Source organism: Pelodiscus sinensis, chromosome 24 (assembly GCF_049634645.1).
Source record: "Pelodiscus sinensis isolate JC-2024 chromosome 24, ASM4963464v1, whole genome shotgun sequence".
Lineage (NCBI taxonomy): Eukaryota > Metazoa > Chordata > Testudines > Trionychidae > Pelodiscus > Pelodiscus sinensis.
In genome coordinates this window covers 430,214-448,311 of record NC_134734.1, presented here as the reverse complement: position 1 = coordinate 448,311, position 18,098 = coordinate 430,214, and the positions used below count along the sequence as shown (strand labels likewise).

The window sequence follows — 18,098 nt, the reverse complement described above, 5'->3', positions numbered from 1 at the left end:
CAGCGGCCTCGCAGCTCTGCTCGGAGCCAACCTCAAAGGCTCTCCAAAGACCTGCGGGGTGAGGGTGGGGAGGTGCGTGAGTGAGGAGGTGCTGACATTTACAGAGGAGGCAACTCACTGCGGTGAGTGGGACCTTCAGGGAGGTCGGACACAGCCGGGTTAACGGGCGACGGGACGGCAGCGATACGGGGGAATCCCACGGCCGCAGCTGGTCGTAAACAGAATTGCAGGAACCTAACGCAGGGGGTTGTGAAATTGAGGTTTCAATACCCGAGGAAGGGACAGAAAGGGATTCGACGTCTAGTCCATCAGGAGTGAAATACTTGACATGGTTCATGCAAGATTTGTTTTATACGTTTCATGGTAAAGCTGTGTCTGACGTCAGCTTATATCTGTACTAGGAGGTTTGCCTGGTGCCGCTTGGGTCCTTCAGGATGGGCTGCAGGTGTCAGACTCCCCCTCCTTCCCTGTTATGGAAAACAATCAAATTCCAGGCACCTCCCATTGTCCTGGCACAACCAAAGCCCGACCTTGCTTTAAGGGAGGAGAAGGGGAAGCTGCCTGCTGAATTGGCGGGGGTTGGAGGGAGGTGTCCTCGCTCTGGCCATGTAGGAGTTCTTGGACAAAGGGACTCACAGACAGACGGACTCTTGGACAGACAGACAGACCTGCAAACTCTCTCCAACAGACACAATGCGGAAGCGGGCGTGAGCTCCACCCCGGGGCTCTGGTGCTGTTGTTTCAGGGAGGGAGTGGAGAGACATTCTTGACCACAAAAACAGGACTAGGTAGCACTTTAAAGACTAACAAGATGGTTTATTAGGTGATGAGCTTTCGTGGGCCAGACCCACTTCCTCAGAGCAAATAGTGGAAGAAAATTATCACAACCATATATACCAAAGGAAACAATTTTTAAAAAGTGAACACATTTAATTGTATCCTTTGGTATATATGGTTGTGACAATTTTCATCCACCATTTGATCTGAGGAAGTGGGTCTAGCCCACGAAAGCTCCTCATCTAATAAACCATCTTGTTAGTCTTTAAAGTGCTACACGGTCCTGTTTTTTGTTTCAGCTGTACCAGACTAACACGGCTACATCTCTACCACTGTTCTTGACCACAGTCTTTCTCCACTGAAAAATGCTGGTTTGGGCTGAGTGAACGTTTCCGAATTTGTCTCCCTTTTTCTGCCTTGCTCCAGGAGGAAAAAAAGCTGAACTGTTTTGTGGTGACATTTCCAGTAGTAGAGATTTCATGTCACAGCTGCCAGCAGCGTTCATTGCAAGCCCCTCTCTGTTACGCGCACGACAAGGAAGGAAAAGCCTTTTCTGTTCGACGGTTCAGTTGCGCAAGAAATAAGGGCGGCCCTGATTTTTTCCCGACTTTTTAGAACTTCCAGGGAACTAAAAATCAGTTCTCTGGCTGGAATTCCCTCTGTGTTCTCATTTCGGCCTCATCTCTCGCCTGCTCCCCTCCGGCAGAGCTCGCTGCACCAGCTGTGAGAAGGCTCCGTTCAGCTCCCAGCCTGACCCCGGGCTCCTCCCAGCACCATGGGGGTTTCCTCGCTCCTCTGCCTCCTCCCTGCTCTCCTAGCGACAGCCAGTGCCCAAGGTGAGTCGTCCGTGGCTGCAGCCACTTAACCCTCCTGGACTTCGACCCCTCGTGCCCCTTGGCTCCCCGACCAGGGCCCCTCCCGCACGTGCAGGGCGCTGGGACTAGCTTTGGGGCACAAGGGCCTGTCCACACAACGGTTGCAGTAGCAGCTTGGCCACAGTGCTGGAATGGGTCCGGCAGAGCCCGTAGTGCAGACACCTCCTGCCCCAGTGGAAGGGGGTTTCCCTCCCTGGAGGGGTCACCTCCCGAGTGAGGGTGGCCAAGCCGAGGGGACCGTCCCCCCTCGGTCCAGCCGCATCTACTCTGGGGTTCTGTTGGCCTCGCTGTGGAGCTCAGGGGGTGGATTTTTTACCCTCCCCCGCCTCCGACCATGGTAGCTCCACCCCCCGTTTGGGCCCAAGGGATGCCCTGACTGGGTACTGCCCCAGGGGCCCCTTTCGGCGCAGGCCCCTTGGTGCGGTGGGGGCAGCACTAAGGGGAGGAAATGACACTGCCTGGGCCCGGAGTATCACCAGGGACCCGGCCTGCCATGAGCAGCAGCAGAGGGCTCTGCATCCCAGCACACAAGGGCAGGGCGAGATCCGGTGGGTGGGAGTCGAGTCCGGAACGCTCCACGGTGGGACTGACCCAGGCACCAGCTTGTCCGGGGGGACGGGAGAGCGGACGCTCCACCGCGGCTCCACACTGGGAGAGGGGGCGCCCCTCAGAAAGGCTGGCTCTCCTCCCCCGGGCGGGAGGCTCTGGTGTGGGCTGCGCCCAGACGGAGCCTGGCCACGAGAGACACCGCGGGGCCAGTGGACAAGGGCTGAGGGCGGGGGTGTTGCTTGTGTATGTCCCCTGCAGGCCTGGGGTGGCCACGCATGGGGGTAATACCCTGCGGATCACACACCCCAACCTGACCCCGTGGCTGAAATTGCAACCGGGGCCTCGGCAGGAGAGAGGGGCTGGGTTGGAGGGGGGGTCGGGCTCAGGGCCGCGTCACTGCCGCCCCGCAGGACGAGGGACACGTCTGCGGTTTCTCTGTCTCCAGCGGGGGCCCTGACCTGTGAGTCGTGCTCCGGCACGGAAGCCGCCTGCAGGACGACCACAGGGACCTGTTCGGTGAGGAAGGGCGCCGGAGGCTGCCGCTCGCTGGCGGGAGAAACCACGCTGAGTAGGTGGCCCCGCCTCCCACCCGGCCCTTTAAATCGCCTGCCTTGGCCCCGCCCCTTCCACCTGAGGCCCCGCCCCTTCTGGGAACGAGGAGCCAATCCCCCGCCTTTCCCAGAGGCCCGGTGTGTCAGTCAGCTCCCTTTGTACACTCTAATGTGGTGAAACCCGCCCCCACCCCCGGTCTCTGCCAATCTGAGCTGGGGGAAAATTCCTTCCCAAGCCCTAAATACGGAGACTGGCAAGGCCCTGATTACGTGGGCGCAACCCGCTGGTCCGTCCCTGGGAAATTCTCCGTCGTCACGCCGGGCCCACCCCAGCCAGAGCCCCACGGCTGGCCACTGCAGACACCTGCCATGAGCAGCCCCCCCCCGGAAACGTGTCAAGATCAGGACTGGAGCCGGCTGGGGGCTGCTATGGAATATCTCTCCTGCCACGGCCACAGGCGCCCTCCGATTGTAACCCTCCTTTCCCAGAACCAGAGAACCCCACCTGCCTTGTCTGGCCCAGCACCCTTGTGACTGAGCAGTCCCGAGTGAGGTCCCCACTGCCGTCCTCCCAGCCCGCTGCCCTGCCCTGCAGTCAGCACGCCTGGCCCTGGGGATCCCCAGCTCAGGCAGCCCCCCCGCTACCGCTCCAGCCGGGCTCCCCAGCCGCTGCTGGCTGCGTGCCAGGGCTCTTTGCTCCAGCTACATCTGTGCCTCCAACCCCTGCGGGTGCAGCCGTGCGGATGCTCACACCAGGGCACGGCTAGCCCAGTTAACCCAGCACTGCACACGGCCACCGATTCCCGGCCTGCAGGGCCACAGGGACCCTCGTGAGCATCTCGTGCGACCCTGCCCGGCACAGGCCAGAGACCTGCCCCCGCTCGTCCCTAGAGCTGGAGGAAACCATCCCGCCTGGCTTCCCACTCGGTCCCTGGCAGAGAAGCCACCCCAGTCCCAGGGGTATGGGCCCAAGGGCTAATTCCCCTCACGGTGAGAAACATTCGCCTCGTTCCCAGACGGAGTCTGTCTGGCGACTGCTCCCAGCTCCCAGGCGGGGTCAGACCCTCCCCACTCCACCCAGGGGCCCCCGAGTGGAGATTTGCTCCGGGCGGGTGCTGGCAGACAGGTCCCCGGTCACCCCACTGGGCCAAGCTGCATCGACGCAGCCCTGGAGTCTCTGGCTCCGAGGCAGGTTTCTAACTCTGCGACCAGCCCCCCGGCTCCACCGAGCCCCCAGCTGCACCCCCTCCTGCTGGAACCGGGCCCCGGGACTGGGCCGGGCTCCCCGCAGCCAAACGCTGAGGTGAAATCACCTCCCAGCTCCAGCGCAAGGCGCCGCGCCAGCCCCTCCCTTGGTTCTCTCTGACGCAGGCGGGACCCCGGCCACGGGCTACGTCAAAGGCTGCCTGCCCAACTACAACAGCGGCATCAAGGGGCCCCTCACGCTCACCGTGGGGCGCGGGCTGTACCTGCGGCTCAACACCTCGCGATGCAACGCCACGGAGAAGTGCAACACCGCTCTGCTGGCCGGTGAGTTCGCGTTGGGCTCCCGGGGCCCCGGTTCAAGGGCTTGTTCACCTGCACAATGAGTCAGCGCTGAACGGGGTGAGTCTGGCTCTCCGGGTGTCCCTGGCTGATGCGACATCAGGTCGTGAGAGCCCCTTGAGAGGGGCCTGGCCCCAGCTCACACCCCGCTGGGGCATCATTGACAATCTACAGCCGGGCCAGGGAACCGCTCCCCTCACAGGCCTGGGGACAGGACAGCCCCTGACCTGAAGCAAATCCTTTCCAGCAGCCACACGTCACACCTCACACACACCTGCCCAGGGCCCCACCCCTGCAACACACCCCGGTGCTAACGCTGCCCACACATCTCCACCAGCGACACCACCATGGGCCCTACCCCATCAGCCACCACATCAGGGGCTCCTACACCTGCCCATGCCCCAATGTGCTCTAGGACATCCAGTGCCAGCCATGCCCCTCTGCCATGGACAGTGGCCAGACCGGCCAGTCTCTGGGCCAAAGGAGAACTGGACACAATCACAAATGGTCACACACAAACCTGTGGGGGACCACTCAGTCATGGATGTAAAAGCATCCATTGTACAAAGCAATTTCACCCCCCAATTCCAGAGAGGGAGCCAGAACTGGAATTCATTTGCAAGCTCGACACTGTTACCCTGGGCTTGAGCAAAGGCATTCACTTGGGAAGAATCCCAAGCATAGTTACAAGCTGGGGACCAACCAGCTAAGTATCAGTTCTGCAGAAAAGGACCTGGGGGTTACAGTGGATGAGAAGCTGGAGATGAGTCAACAGGCGCCCTTGTAGCCAAGAAGGCTAATGGCAGATTAGGGGCATTAGGAGGAGCATTGCCAGCAGATCCAGAGATGTCATCATTCCCCTTTATTCAGCTTTGGTGAGGCCGCATCTGGAGTATTGAGTCCAGTTCTGGGCCCCCCACTACAAAAAGTATGTGGACGCATTGGAGAGAGTCCAGTGGAGGCAACCAAAATGATTAGGGGGCTGGAGCATATGACTTATGAGGAGAGGCTGAGGGAGTTGGGTCTGTTTAGTCTGCAGAAGCGAAGAGTGAGGGGGGATTTGAGAGCAGCCTGCAACTTCCTGAAGGGGGTTCCAAAGAGGATGGAGAGAGGCTGTTCTCAGTAGTGACAGGTGACAGAACAAGGAGCAATGGGCTCAAGTTGTGGTGGGAGAGGTCCAGGTTGGATATTAGGAAAAACTATTTCCCTAGGAGGGTGGTGAAGCCCTGGGCTGGGTTCCCTAGGGGTACGTCTACACTACAGCGCTAGTTCGAACTAACTTAGTTCGAATTAGTTAATTCGAACTAAGCTAGTTCGAACTAACGCATCTAGAACTAAAAACTAGTTCGAACTAGCGTTTTGCTAGTTCGAACTAGTAAGTCCACATTGAGTGGACTCTGAACAGGGCTTAATGATGGCCGGAAGCAGTGCCGGCAGGGCATAAAAGGAGGACTTAGAGCATGGAGATACTGTCTCAGGCTAGCCGAGGGCTGCGCTTAAAGGGTCCCGACCCCCACCCCGGACACACAGTTCTAAGGGGTGCCCCGCTTGCAAAGAAGTTCTGGCTTGGAGTGCCCTGAGTGCCCACACTGGGCACATCACACCACTCGGCCATCAGCCCGGCTGCACTTGCCGCAGGCTGCCATCTGGGGAGAGGGAGTAATTGGGGGGCTGCAGGAGAGCTTCCACCCCCAGAAGCCCGCAGAGCCAGCCCAGTCCTCCCCATCGGGGGCTCGTACCCCATTCCTCCCTCACCTCCTTCCACTTGCCCTTCCCTAGCCCCCCTTCTTATTGATGTACAAAATAAAGATAACGTTTCTTCCAACATTGACTCTGTCTTTATTGAAAAAAACTGGGGGAGACTGGGAAAAGGCGGTGGGAGAGGGGAAGAGAAAGGCTGGGAGAGGGGAGGGCAACTAACATGATCAGGGGTTGGGAACAGGTCCCAGATGAAGAGAGGCTACAGAGACTGGGACTGTTCAGCTTAGAAAAGAGGAGACGGAGGGGGGACAGGATAGAGGTCTCTAAAAGCAGGGGTTGGGTGGAGAGGGTGCATTCAGAAAAGTTCTTCCTGAGTTCCCATAAAGAAGGACTAGAGGACACCAAAGGAAAGGAATGGGTAGCAGGCTTCAAACTAGTAAGAGAAAGTTGTTGTTGTTGACAAAGCAAATAGTTAACCTGTGGAACTCCTTGCTGCAGGAGGCTGTGAAGGCTACAACTAGAACAGAGTTTAAAGGGAAGTGAGATCAAGTCATGGAGGTTGGGTCCATGGAGTCCTATTAGCCAGAGGGTAGGAGTGGTGTCCCTGCCCAAGGTTTGTGGAAGGCTGGAGAGGGATGGCACGAGACAAATGGCTTGGTCATTGTCTTCGGTCCATCCCCTCCAGGGTCCCTAGGGTTGGCCGCTGTTGGCAGACAGGCTACTGGGCTAGATGGACCTTTGGTCTGACCCAGGACGGCCATTGTAAGCTCAGGGCTCAGGGTCGGGGGTCTCAGTGGACCCCCTTGATTTTCATGCACACCTGGTCCTGGGTGGCCAGGCTGGCAGCTCTCCTGCCCTAGACGGCCACTTTCCTGTGCCTAGTGCGGAGATCGTGGACGAGGTCCACGATGTCCGCACTAGCCCAGGAAGGTGCCCGCCTCTTGCGGTCCAGGGCAAGCTCCCGGGAGCCGCCAGCCTGGTCCCGGCAAGAGGGGGTGGGCTGGGGGGCATCGGGTGGGTGGCTCTGTGCCGTGCCAGGTGCAGGGTCTGCTAGCTGGGTGCTGGCAGGCTTGCACCTGGCACGGGCACCGTAGCCAGCCCGTGCCCCTTTAAGGGGTCCGGGGCCGGGAGGGGGGCATAGAGTTTCCCTGGTGTTGGCCAGAGTGGCCACCAGGGAAACCTGGGGAGGGCTAGCCTCCCACTAGTTCGAACTAAAGGGCTACACAGCCCTTAGTTCGAACTAGCTAGTTCGAACTAGGCGTTAGTCCTCGTAAAATGAGGTTTACCTAGTTCGAACTAAGCGCTCCGCTAGTTCGATTCAAATTCGAACTAGCGGAGCGCTAGTGTAGCGCATAGGAAAGTTAGTTCGAACTAACGTCCGTTAGTTCGAACTAACTTTCTAGTGTAGACATACCCTAGGGAAGTAGTGGAGTCTCCATCCCTAGGGGTGTTTAAGTCTCGACAAAGCCCTGGCTGGGTTGATTTAGTTGGGATTGGTCCTGCCTAGAGCAGGGGGCGGGACTTGACCTTCTAAGGTCTCTTCCCGTTCTATGACTGTTTGGCGCATTACAAGGCCCGGAGGTGCCTGGGCATATCAGACGGCGGGAGGGCATTTCTGACATCTCCCAAACACAGCAGGGCCCCAGCTCTGGGAGCCCGGGAACTCCCGGAAAAGCCAGAACCCATCGGCGGGGGGGTGCAGAGGCTCCGGGTGACAGACGGACGGAGCGACGCCCCGGGGCTTAGGCAATGCAGGGCAGTGGGGGCGCCCGCCAGTCTGAGTGAGGTCAACACCCCCGTGACCGTGTCTCTGGGTTCTCAGTGCCCCAGGAGAACAGCACCTTGAACGGGCTGCAGTGCCCAGCCTGCCTGGCTCGGAACGCCAGCGCCTGCACCGGCCAAGCCATCCTCTGCACCGGGGAGGAGACCTACTGCATCGACTTCACTGGGGAGATCATTAAAGGTACGTTCTGCCTGCTGGCCGCAGGGCGGGGGCTGCCTGGGAAAGTCCTGCCCCTGGAGCTCTCCCAAGGACTGGTGGGAGCCGGAGTCTGTGCGGAGCCCTGGGCGGGTGGGGCCACCAAGAGGGGTTCTGGCTGGAGGGAAGGCGAGAGGAATTGGGACGTTTCCCTCCCCGCCAAACACCCCCCAACAGTGATGCCGCCTTGCTCTGCGGTGATGGCAGCGGGGTACTTGCCAGGGGAGGGTTGTGATGTCAGGGATGCAGAGCTGAGGAGGGATCCCAGAAGTCCTGGCTCCTCCTCCTCCCCCACTGCTCTAACCACTAGTCCCCTCCCCCTTGATGTCTAAGGTGGAGCTAAGCTGCTGTTGCTCTGTGAGGCAGCTCCTGCTCTCAGTGTGCCCAGGGCTCCCGGCGCTCTGGGGAGGTTATAAAATAACTGAACCGAGCGGGGGGCTGCCGGGGGCGGGGAGAGCCGGCGTGTTCCCCGGTGGCGCCGCGCTGGGGAAGAAGCCGCCCCGGCCACAGCTCCATTCTCAACCCCAGCGCCAGCCTCCTGCAGAGTGCGGGGGAGGCAAGAGGGCGCCAGGTGCCTGCCCTGCCGTGGCCTGGTGCAGCCAGAGCCGGGAGATGCCCAGGCGGGTGGGAAGGGGAGGCAGAAGGGGAACCACCGGCTGGTGGGAACAGAGGGGAGGGGGTGGAGGAGAACCCAGAGCTGCCAGTGCCCCATAAAAGGCCGATTTTCCCTTTCAGGATCAAGCCTTTCCCCGTTCGCTGCCAAGGGCTGCGCCTCGGCGTCTGCGCAGGACATTGAATCCGGAACCTTCCTGACAGCCGGGAACTCCAGATACCTCTTTGGTCAGGCGACCTCCGTCCCAGCGGAGAGAGCACCCACCACCACCCCCCCGCCCACCACCTCCCTACCATCCACTCCCCTACCCACCACGGCCACGACCAGCGGCACCAGCCTGGCTCCGGGGCAAGTCCCCTTCGCCCTCTGCCTGCCCGGCCTGACGGGGCTGCTGCTGGTGAAGCTGCTCTCCTGACCCCCCGCCCTGCCCGGGCCCCGTGGCTCCCGATTTGCATTTATCGAGTTTCTTAGGGGATTAGAACTAGTGACCCGGGGTCGTTTCTGTGCATTTCAATGCAGTAACTCATTTTGATCTGCCTCGTCTCACTTGCAGCCACATCAAGCCTACTTCTTACACCTAATAAAAGTCCGTTTGTTTATTATCAAGACCAGTGTAAATAAGTGTTGCCGGGGAGGTGAGCACCAGTGTGCGTCTCTCTCCATGACTGACAAAGGCTTTCTCCATGTGCCCCTTTTACCCAGGGTGAGAGGGATTTATCGGGGGCTGAGGCCCTTCTGGGGGTTGGTTTCCCAGGTGCTGAGCCCTCCTGGAGCTGAGCGGAGTCAGGGTCCGTGCTGCTCAGCAGGGAGTGGGGACCCCAACTCTGTGCCTTGCCTGGCGCAGCCCAGAGAAGCTGGTGGGGAGCCCCAGAGGGCAGGCAGGTGGGGGTCAGTGGCGTGATCAGAACAGCTGGGGACAGCTCCAAAGGGACGTCTATGATCCAGCCCGTCACACCCCTTCCCATTGCTAGAGGGTCCCAGAACGGGGGCTGAGCCTCCCCTCCCCTCCCAGCAGCGACAAGGTGAAATGACCCTTCCCAGGAGCAGTGGGGGCTCCCCTGGGTCACTCTGCCCCCCCGCAGCAGCGGGAAGGCCTGTGCCTGCACCTGGGCTCCTCTCCCACTGGGAGGCGGCACAGAGCCATGCCTGGATCCAGCAGCTGCCGGGACCTTCCATGGGGCTGGAACCCAGTGGTGGGAGGGAGCCTGGCACAGAGGCGGGATGGGAGGGGGAAAGGTCCGGGCCTGCGCGGTGGCAGATAGGGCCTGGCAGCGCACTAAGGCAGACCCAGAGGCTCCCCCGGCTCCTCTGTGGGGTCTGCAGGGCCGAGGAGAGGGAAGGGCAGCTTCACTGTGGCCACTAGGGCTGCCAGGTGCCTGGTATTGAACCGGACAGTCCGCTATTGTCACCTCCTGTCCAGTAAACAAATTCAGAAAATACCGGACACCAAACATGTCTGGTACTTTCTGATTTTTCCCGGCCAGGAGGTGAAAATCCCGGGCTGTCTGGCTCAGTACGGAGGCAGCCTGGCCACCCTAGTGCTTACCAGGTTCTGGCCTGGTGCAGGGAGGCAAAACACCTCGCTACTTGGCTTTTAAAGGGGCCACGGTGGTTTTCTTTTTTTTTTGCTCAACAACTCTCAGGCTCCTTTTTTTTTCCTCAACAAACTTTTTCCTGGTGTGTTTTTTTGTCGGTGGTGTTGGGTATTTTTTCTGAAACCATCTGGCCACCCTAGTGGCTGCTCTCGGGCTCATGGCTAGGTGCCCTGGCTCAGCCGGTGCCCAGGGACTAGGGGGCTCCTTTGCTGGCCTGTCTCCCTTTCCCAAACATTGGCCCATGGGGCGATCAGGGGCTGGCCAGCAGGGCCTAGTGCAACAAACTGTTCTCCCTTTCGGCCTGCATGGGGCACCAGCCACCCCCCAACAAGCTCCTACGCCCTCACCGGGCCGGCCTTACCATGAGGTAAACTGAGGCGGCCGCCTCAGGTGCCAGACCATGTTGGGGGGGGGCGCACCACTCGGCCCCAGAGTGTAGAAAATTGTGTCTGCTGCTGGTGCGTATGTAGGTAGAAGAGCAGTCCCAGGAGAGGAGAACAGGAAGGAGGCAGGGTTGGGACCTTTCAAAGTTTTGGTCCAAGTGAGGCATCATTTGAGCTCCCTGCCTCAGGTGCCAAAATGTCGTGGCCCTGCCCTGCGCCCTCCTACCGATTACGCGGCAGCTACCTAGACGAGGTAATAATCCATACCCCTGACTGGGAGACTCCCCTAGAAAAGGCGGAAGCTGTGCTAGATTCCTTAAGGCAGGCCCGCCTTACAGTGAACCCAGCCAAGTGTGCAATAGGACTTGCCGAGGCCAAATGCCTCAGCTATTTCATAGGAAAAGGTGTCGTAAAATCCCAGGTGAACAATGGGGGTGTCTGCCCAACATCCAGAGACCCCAGATTAGCACCCAAGCTGCCTGCGGGAAATATCTAAGCCTGAACAGGGGGGAGGATCAGGCCCAAGTTGGAACACTTCACGGTTTGTGAGAAAAAATGAGAACTACAGCAGAAGTTGCACGGAACAAGTTTCTAAGGGTATTAAACTTAACTGGTGCATTTCATTTAATTTCCTTTAGTAACTAACTTTGATCTGTCTGTTATCTCTTACCACCACTTCTATCCTGTCTGGTCCTTGCAAAATGAATTAAGGTCGCCCCGGGGATGTGTGTCCAGCCTTCCCCAGCGTCTCCTGGCCGGAGTGAGCCGCCTGCGTGCTGCTAACGCCAATTGTGTCCGTGCGCCCAGGGAGCCAGGCACACGCCAGCTGCCTGCGGGCGGGCCCCACGTGGGCAGCCTGAGCACGACACCACAGCCAGGGTTTTTCGGGAGGGTTCCCATTTATTCAGAGGATTCGCTCCAGCCCAGAGAGACCCCAGCCCGCGGGGAGGTTCCGGGACAGACGCCCGCCAGACGCTGGGCAGCGGCCTCCTCCTGTCATCTCAGCAGCCTGGCGGGTCTTGTGGGGGCAGCTGACATTTCGGGCTTGATTTACAAGCTACAGGCGTGGCGGGGCCCAGCCAGGATGGGGGTCAGGAGAGCAGCTTCACCAGCAGCAGCCCCATAAGGGCGGGCAGGTAGAGGGCAAAGGGGACTTTCCCCAGAGCCGGGCTGCCTCCCTTGGTGGTGCTTGTAACTACAGAGTGCATGGTGTTTTTCGTGGTGTCTGTGGCTGGATGGATGGTTTTTTTGTCAGGCGTAGTGGTGTCTGTGGCTGGATGGATGGTTTTTTTGTCAGGCGTAGTGGTGTTTGTGGCTGGATGGGTGGTTTTTGTGGAAGGACTGGTGGTGTTTGTGGCTGGATGGGTGGTTTTTTTGTCAGGCGTAGTGGTGTTTGTGGCTGGATGGGTGGTTTTTTTGTCAGGCGTAGTGGTGTTTGTGGCTGGATGGGTGGTTTTTTTGTCAGGCGTAGTGGTGTTTGTGGCTGGATGGGTGGTTTTTTTGTCAGGCGTAGTGGTGTTTGTGGCTGGATGGGTGGTTTTTTTGTCAGGCGTAGTGGTGTTTGTGGCTGGATGGGTGGTTTTTTTGTCAGGCGTAGTGGTGTTTGTGGCTGGATGGGTGGTTTTTTTGTCAGGCGTAGTGGTGTTTGTGGCTGGATGGGTGGTTTTTTTGTCAGGCGTAGTGGTGTTTGTGGCTGGATGGGTGGTTTTTTTGTCAGGCGTAGTGGTGTTTGTGGCTGGATGGGTGGTTTTTTTGTCAGGCGTAGTGGTGTTTGTGGCTGGATGGGTGGTTTTTTTGTCAGGCGTAGTGGTGTTTGTGGCTGGATGGGTGGTTTTTGTGGCAGGACTGGTGGTGTTTGCAGGGGGAGGGATGGTGGTTGTAGAGGGAAGAGGTGCCGTGGTGGCTGTAGATGGGATGCTGGGACTGGTGGGTATTGGTTTTGCTGGACCAGAGGTTCCCCAATAAAACTGAAAGGTGTAGGCTGCCACAGTCAGGTTGCGTCTGGGTTTAATCTCCTGTGAAGACGCCGACGCGCAGCCCTGTGCTTGAAATGGGGAACGAGATGCACCTGTTGGGGAAATCAGCCAGTTCTTAGGGGCGAGTCGCTCCGGCTCCTTCTCTGCCCCCCCCATCCCCACCAGCAGTTCCCCCTCTGCCTCCGCTTCCCACCCACCTGGGCATCTCCCTGCTCTGGCTGCACCAGGCCACAGCAGGGCAAGCGCCTGGCACCCTCTTGCCTCCCCTGCGCCCCACAGGAGCCTGGCGCTGGGGTTGGGAATGGAGCTGTGGCCGGGGCGGCTCCTTCCCCAGCGTGGCACCACCGGGGAACACGCCGGCTCTCCCTGCCCCTGGCAGCCGCCCGCTCGGTTCAGTTATTTTATAACCACCCCAGAGCGCTGGGAGCCCTGGGCCACACTGAGAGCAGGAGCTGCCTCACGGAGCAACAGCAGCTTAGCTCCACCTTAGACATCAAGGGAGAGGGGACTAGTGGTTAGAGCAATGGGGGTGGGAGCCAGGACTCCTGAGTTCTCTCCCCAGCTCTGCATCCCTGACATCACAACCCTCCCCTGGCAAGTACCCCGCTGCCATCACCCCCAGAGCAGGGCAGCATCACTGGGGGGGGGGGGATTCGGCTTGGAGGAAAACATCCCAATGCCTCTCACCTTCCCTCCAGCCAAAACCCCGCTTGGAGGCCCCACCCGCCCAGGGCTCTGCACAGACTCCAGGTCCCACCATCTCTCGGGGGAGCTGCTGGGGCGGGACATTCCCAGGCACCCCCCACCCTGTGACCGCCGGGCAGAATTTACCTTGGGTCAGAAAGCCAAAGTAATTCAGGCAATAGGTCTCCTGCCCTGTGCAGGGGGTGATCTGGCTGTTGCAGGCAGCAAAGTTCAGAGCAAAGCAGGTTGGGCACTGCAGCCCATTCGGGGTGGTGTCTGGGGTCACTGAGAACAAAGACAGAGAGACGGTTACCGGGTGGGTGAAACCTCGTCCCAGCTGGGGGCTGGGCCCTGCCTCGCCAAGCATGTGCAGGCCCCTCCCTGCAGCCGGGGGCATTTCTCCGTCTGTCTGGGACACAACAGTCGGCGACGGCCGCACTGGCTCAGTTCTGGATCCCGGCGAGTGTGAAGGGGGAGCCGATAGGTGCCGGGAAGTTTAGATTTCAGCCTGTCCCGGCGGCTGCTCCCTCCTTCCTATGCAGCCCCCACCCGTCTGATGGCAAACGGGCCCCGACTGTTCTACCCCCGCCCGGAGACCCGCCCGCTACAGGGATCTCACTGGAGGCAGAACTGACACAGGAGGAAATGGAGTTTGGGGCAATAAAGAATCTCCAAATCCCAGGACGGGCAGAGCCCTCGGGAGGGATCCAATCGCACTCGCAGCCCAAAGCAGGACCAGCCCTGACTCAATCAGCCAGCCCGGGCTTGGTCCAGCCAGGACTGAAACACCCCTAGGGATGCAGATTCCACCCCCTCCCTAGGGAACCCAGCCCAGGGCTTCCCCACCCGCCTAGGGAAATCGTTTGTCCTAAGCTCCAACCCAACCCCCCCCCCCCACGGCAACTTGAGCCCCATTGCTCCTAGTTCTGCCTCCTGCCCCCACTGAGAACAGCCTCTCTCCAGCCTCTCTGGACCCCCCTTCAGGGAGTTGCAGGCTGCTCTCAAATCCCCCCTCACTCTGGTCCTCTGCAGCCTGAACAAGCCCCAATCCCTCAGCCTCTCCTCGCAGGGCATGTGCTCCAGCCCCCAAATCATCTTGGTTTCCCTCCGCTGGCCCCTCTCCAATGCTCCACATCCTTTCTGTAGTGGGGGGCCCAGAACTGGACACAATACTCCAGATGTGGCCTCCCCAGGGCTGACTAAAGGGGGACGATCACTTCTCTGGGTCTGCTGGCAACGCTCCTAGGGACATGAACGGCTGCACTGGGTCAGAGCAAAGGCCCCTCCAGCCCCGTGTCCTGTCTGCCCACCGTGGCCAAGGCCAGCTGCCCCGAGGGAGGGAACAGAACAGGGAACCATCCAGTGACCCCCCCCCCCCCGTCGCCCATTGCCAGCTTCTGCCCAGGACAGGCCAGGGACACCCGCCCCTCCCAGCCCGGCTAATAGCTGCGATGGGATGGACCAGGCTCTGAGGCCCCCTGCTGGAGACTTGTGTTCTGCCACTGAGAAAAGGCAGCGGAGAGGTCCTCCAAGCAGGCTAGAGCAGCTGCAGGGGCAGCAGCCAATCAGGAGCCAGGAAGGCCATATAAAAGGGGCTGCAGACAGAGCAGCCGTTAGTGTCACTTTGGAGCTGGCTGAGGGAGCAGTACCACGGACAGCTCCCGGCGGGGAGCCTATTGCAGGCCAGGCTGGGTCAAGCCTTGGAGACGAAGCCCTGAGGTTAGGATGGAGACGCTGCCACCGGGGGCACCGCTCTGTGCCAGGGAGGGAGCAGATGGAGGGACGCTACCAAGGGCGCAGGGAGAGGCCCTGTTTGCTATGTAGCCCAGAAGGGGTTTGTTTCTTTGGCACACAGATTGTGTGACTCAGCCGGTGGGCTGTGCTCTGGAAACCCTCCCTAAACAGAGAGTGCACAGGCATTCAGCCAGGGGGCGCCCCAACCCCATTACCTAGCCATTGATGGACTGTGAATGTATCTAGCTCTTTCTGGAACCCTGTTATGATCTTTTCCTTCCCCACATCCTCTGGCGAGGAGTTCCACAGGTTGACTGTGTGTTAGTGTGAAGAAAAACTTCTTTGGGTTTGTTTTAAACCTACTGCCTGTTCGTTTCTCTTCATGACCCCTTGTCCTTGTGCTCTGGGAAGGAGTAAATAACTCTTCGCTCGTCACTTTCTCCCCAGCAGGCATGGTGGTAACAATTACAGTTGTGCTGGGGCGTGTCCACAGGAATGATTCCACTGTAGCAAGGAGACGGGGTGTCGGGACCTGCTGGGGTGTGAATCCTCCCTGCGCCCACCTGTTAATGGGCTTTGAGCTTGTCCCTTCCAAAGGGCTGTAACGACCTGTTCTTAGGCGTCAGCAAGGGGCACACGCACAGCCCGACACACACACCCTGCTCAGTGCTGTCTAGTTTAAGGATGTTAAGGACTAATCGACGATCTCCTTCCCATCCGTCTGGGGACCTCTCTGCTCCAGCTGCACCAGGCCAAAGCAGGGCAGTTACCGGGCACCCTCCTTCCTCTCCCCTGTGCCACAGGCGCCTGGCACTGGGGTTGGGAATGGATCTATGGTCAGGGCGGTTCCTTTCCCAGTGTGGTGCTGCCGGGGAACACGCCGGCTCTCCCTGCCCCTGGGGAGAACAGGAGCTGTCTCATGGAGCAACAGCAGCGTAGCTCCACCTTAAACATCAAGGTGGAGGGGACTAGTGGTTAGAGCAGTAGAGGGTGGGAACCAGGACTATTTGTTTCTCTCCCCAGCTCTGCATCCGAGTCATCACAACCCTTCCCTGGCAAGTACCCCGCTGCCATCGCCCCCAGAAACTTCCCAGTTCTTCTCTCCATGGCTTTGAAATGCACAAAAGCTCCTGCTGGAGACTCTTGTACATTGTAAAGCTGGCCCCTGCATGCAGCCCGGAGTCAGGGAGACTTCCCACGACCCCAGGCTGCACGCAGAGTGCTGCGTTCCTCCCTGGAAATGTACAAGAGCCCCAGCGGGGGCCCAGCAGGGTGCCTGTACATTTCAAAGGGGGAATGCGGACGTGCCTGTCGACGGAAACTCCATCGACTACTCAACCAACCAATTAACCACATTTTCACATCTTTAGCCCAGCTCTGTGCGTGGGCATGTGACCTGAAATAGGGACAATACAAACAGACCCACAACGTACCTTGAGGTAGGGCCGAATTACACAAATTCGTGTCGTTGCATTGTGTGACGTTGTTCCGCACGTACTGGCCGTTCCCCAGAGAGAACGTGATGGGGACTTTTATGTCGCTCTTGTAGCTGCTGAGACATTGGCTGGAGAAGACCGAGTCCTGGGTCCCGTCTTCGTCACATACGGAAAAGCAAAACCAAAAATGGGAGGCTGGGAGGGACCCTTGGGCGGGGCAGAGAGGGGATTTCACCTCGTTGTGCGGCTGCTGGGATCCTGGGTCTGATTCTGGGGCCACAATTCAGGAGGGTGAAGAGGAGCCGAGGCCTAAACTGCCCCCCAGATTGTGTCAGCCAGGCTGAGGCTAAAGGGTTTGTGAGTGGAGAGTAGGGGGCGGTGAGGTTTAATGCCGGGTCCTGGCCACGTTAATCGCAAGGAGGCCAGATCCTGAATAAACCCACTGGGGACAGTGCTGGGAAAGTGTCCTGAGTGTGGTCAGAGTCAGGCAGGCAGGTGAGCATGTGCGGAGATAGACAGATGGATGTGTGCGGCTGTAGAGAGGTGGGTAGCTGGTCGGGTGTGGGTATGGAGAGGCGGGCGGGTGGGTGCGGGTGTAGCGAGGCGTGAGTGCGGGTGTAGCGAGGTGGGCGGGTGGGTGCATGTGGGTGTATCGAGGCATGTGTGCGGGTGTAGTGAGGCGGGCGGGTGGGTGCGGGTGTAGCGAGGCATGAGTGCAGGTGTAGCGAGGTGGGCGGGCGGGTGCATGTGGGTGTATCGAGGCATGTGTGCAGGTGTAGTGAGGCGGGCGGGTGGGTGCGGGTGTAGCGAGGCATGAGTGCAGGTGTAGCGAGGCGGGCGGGTACATGTGGGTGTATCGAGGCGTGTGTGCGGGTGTAGTGAGGCGGGCGGGTGGGTGCGGGTGTAGCAAAGCGTTCATGCAGGTGTAGAGAGGCGGGTGCGTGCAGGAGTAGCAAGGCGAGCGGCCAGGTGCGTGCAGGTGTAGCGAGGTGGGTGGGTGCCTGAGGGTGTAGCAGGGCGGACGGGTGCGTGCAGGTGTAGCAAGGTGGGCAAGTGGGTGGAGCGAGGCGGGCGGGTGGGTGCATGTGGGTGGGTGTGTGCAGGTGTAGAGAAGTAAATAGATAAGGACAGACCACATGAAAGCTGACGGTGTCTGTGCATTATGCAGGCGCAGGATGAACAAAACCAGGTCTATTATTCAGCGTTTCAGAGTTCCCACATCAAAAGACAAACGGCGGGACCTGAAGGGCCCTGGTGAATCCGCCGGCCTGAGGTGCTGGGGGGCTGAACAGGGAGGAGGTTTGTCTGGCGACTCCACATCCAAGGGGGAAACCATCCTGACTTTACATCCCAGGCAGAGGCAAATACGTGTGTGAGGAAGGGCCCAGCCCTGACCAGGGGCCCCAGGGCGTCAGACGGGCCTTGGGGAGCGGCCGGCAGGGCCCGAGGGATCCATCTCCCGTCTCCTTTTCCACCCCCTGAGACAGTGCGTTTCTCTTGGCACAGCCGGCCCGGGTGGGGTTGAAAACCCAGCGAGTGAAATCCCCTCTGTAGGGCCCTGGCCCCACTGCAGGGTGCGATGTGCCTGGGGTGAAGGCAATGTCACCTACCCAGGGAAATTTCCTCTGCCACGGAGATGCAGCCGCCTGTTGCCTGGTCGCTTTGGCAGGTTGATTGAAACAAATCGCAGGCCGCCGTGTA

At 59.6% G+C, this 18,098-nt stretch overlaps 2 protein-coding genes across 2 annotated transcripts in view; one reads left to right on the top strand and one right to left on the bottom strand.

The window, feature by feature from the left end:
• The first annotated feature begins 3,714 nt into the window (after positions 1-3,714).
• On the top strand, positions 3,715-9,148 carry LOC106732552 (phospholipase A2 inhibitor and Ly6/PLAUR domain-containing protein-like). The gene is made up of 4 exons (XM_075908204.1): positions 3,715-3,742; positions 4,124-4,282; positions 7,821-7,961; positions 8,712-9,148. The coding sequence occupies exons 1-4, from the start codon at positions 3,715-3,717 to the stop codon at positions 9,002-9,004; spliced, it is 621 nt and encodes a 206-aa protein (XP_075764319.1). The 3' UTR covers positions 9,005-9,148.
• Positions 9,149-11,658: 2,510 nt separating this feature from the next.
• Positions 11,659-18,098, bottom strand: part of LOC102458237 (uncharacterized) — a 62,974-nt gene continuing 56,534 nt past the window's right edge. Inside the window, exons 13-14 of the mRNA XM_075908203.1 lie at positions 13,375-13,503; positions 11,659-11,840 (exon numbers count right to left, since the gene is read on the bottom strand). Coding sequence (XP_075764318.1) covers positions 11,659-11,840; positions 13,375-13,503 — 311 coding nt within the window. The remainder of the gene's footprint in view (positions 11,841-13,374; positions 13,504-18,098) is intronic.

Excerpts from the sequence above, each read along its gene's own strand:
- LOC106732552 (XM_075908204.1), top strand. The coding sequence starts at position 3,715 with ATGGGCCCAAGGGCTAATTCCCCTCACG. Across the intron at positions 3,743-4,123 it reads AAGGGCTAATTCCCCTCACG|GCGGGACCCCGGCCACGGGC; the intron begins GTGAGAAACATT and ends TCTCTGACGCAG. Across the intron at positions 7,962-8,711 it reads CACTGGGGAGATCATTAAAG|GATCAAGCCTTTCCCCGTTC; the intron begins GTACGTTCTGCC and ends TTTCCCTTTCAG.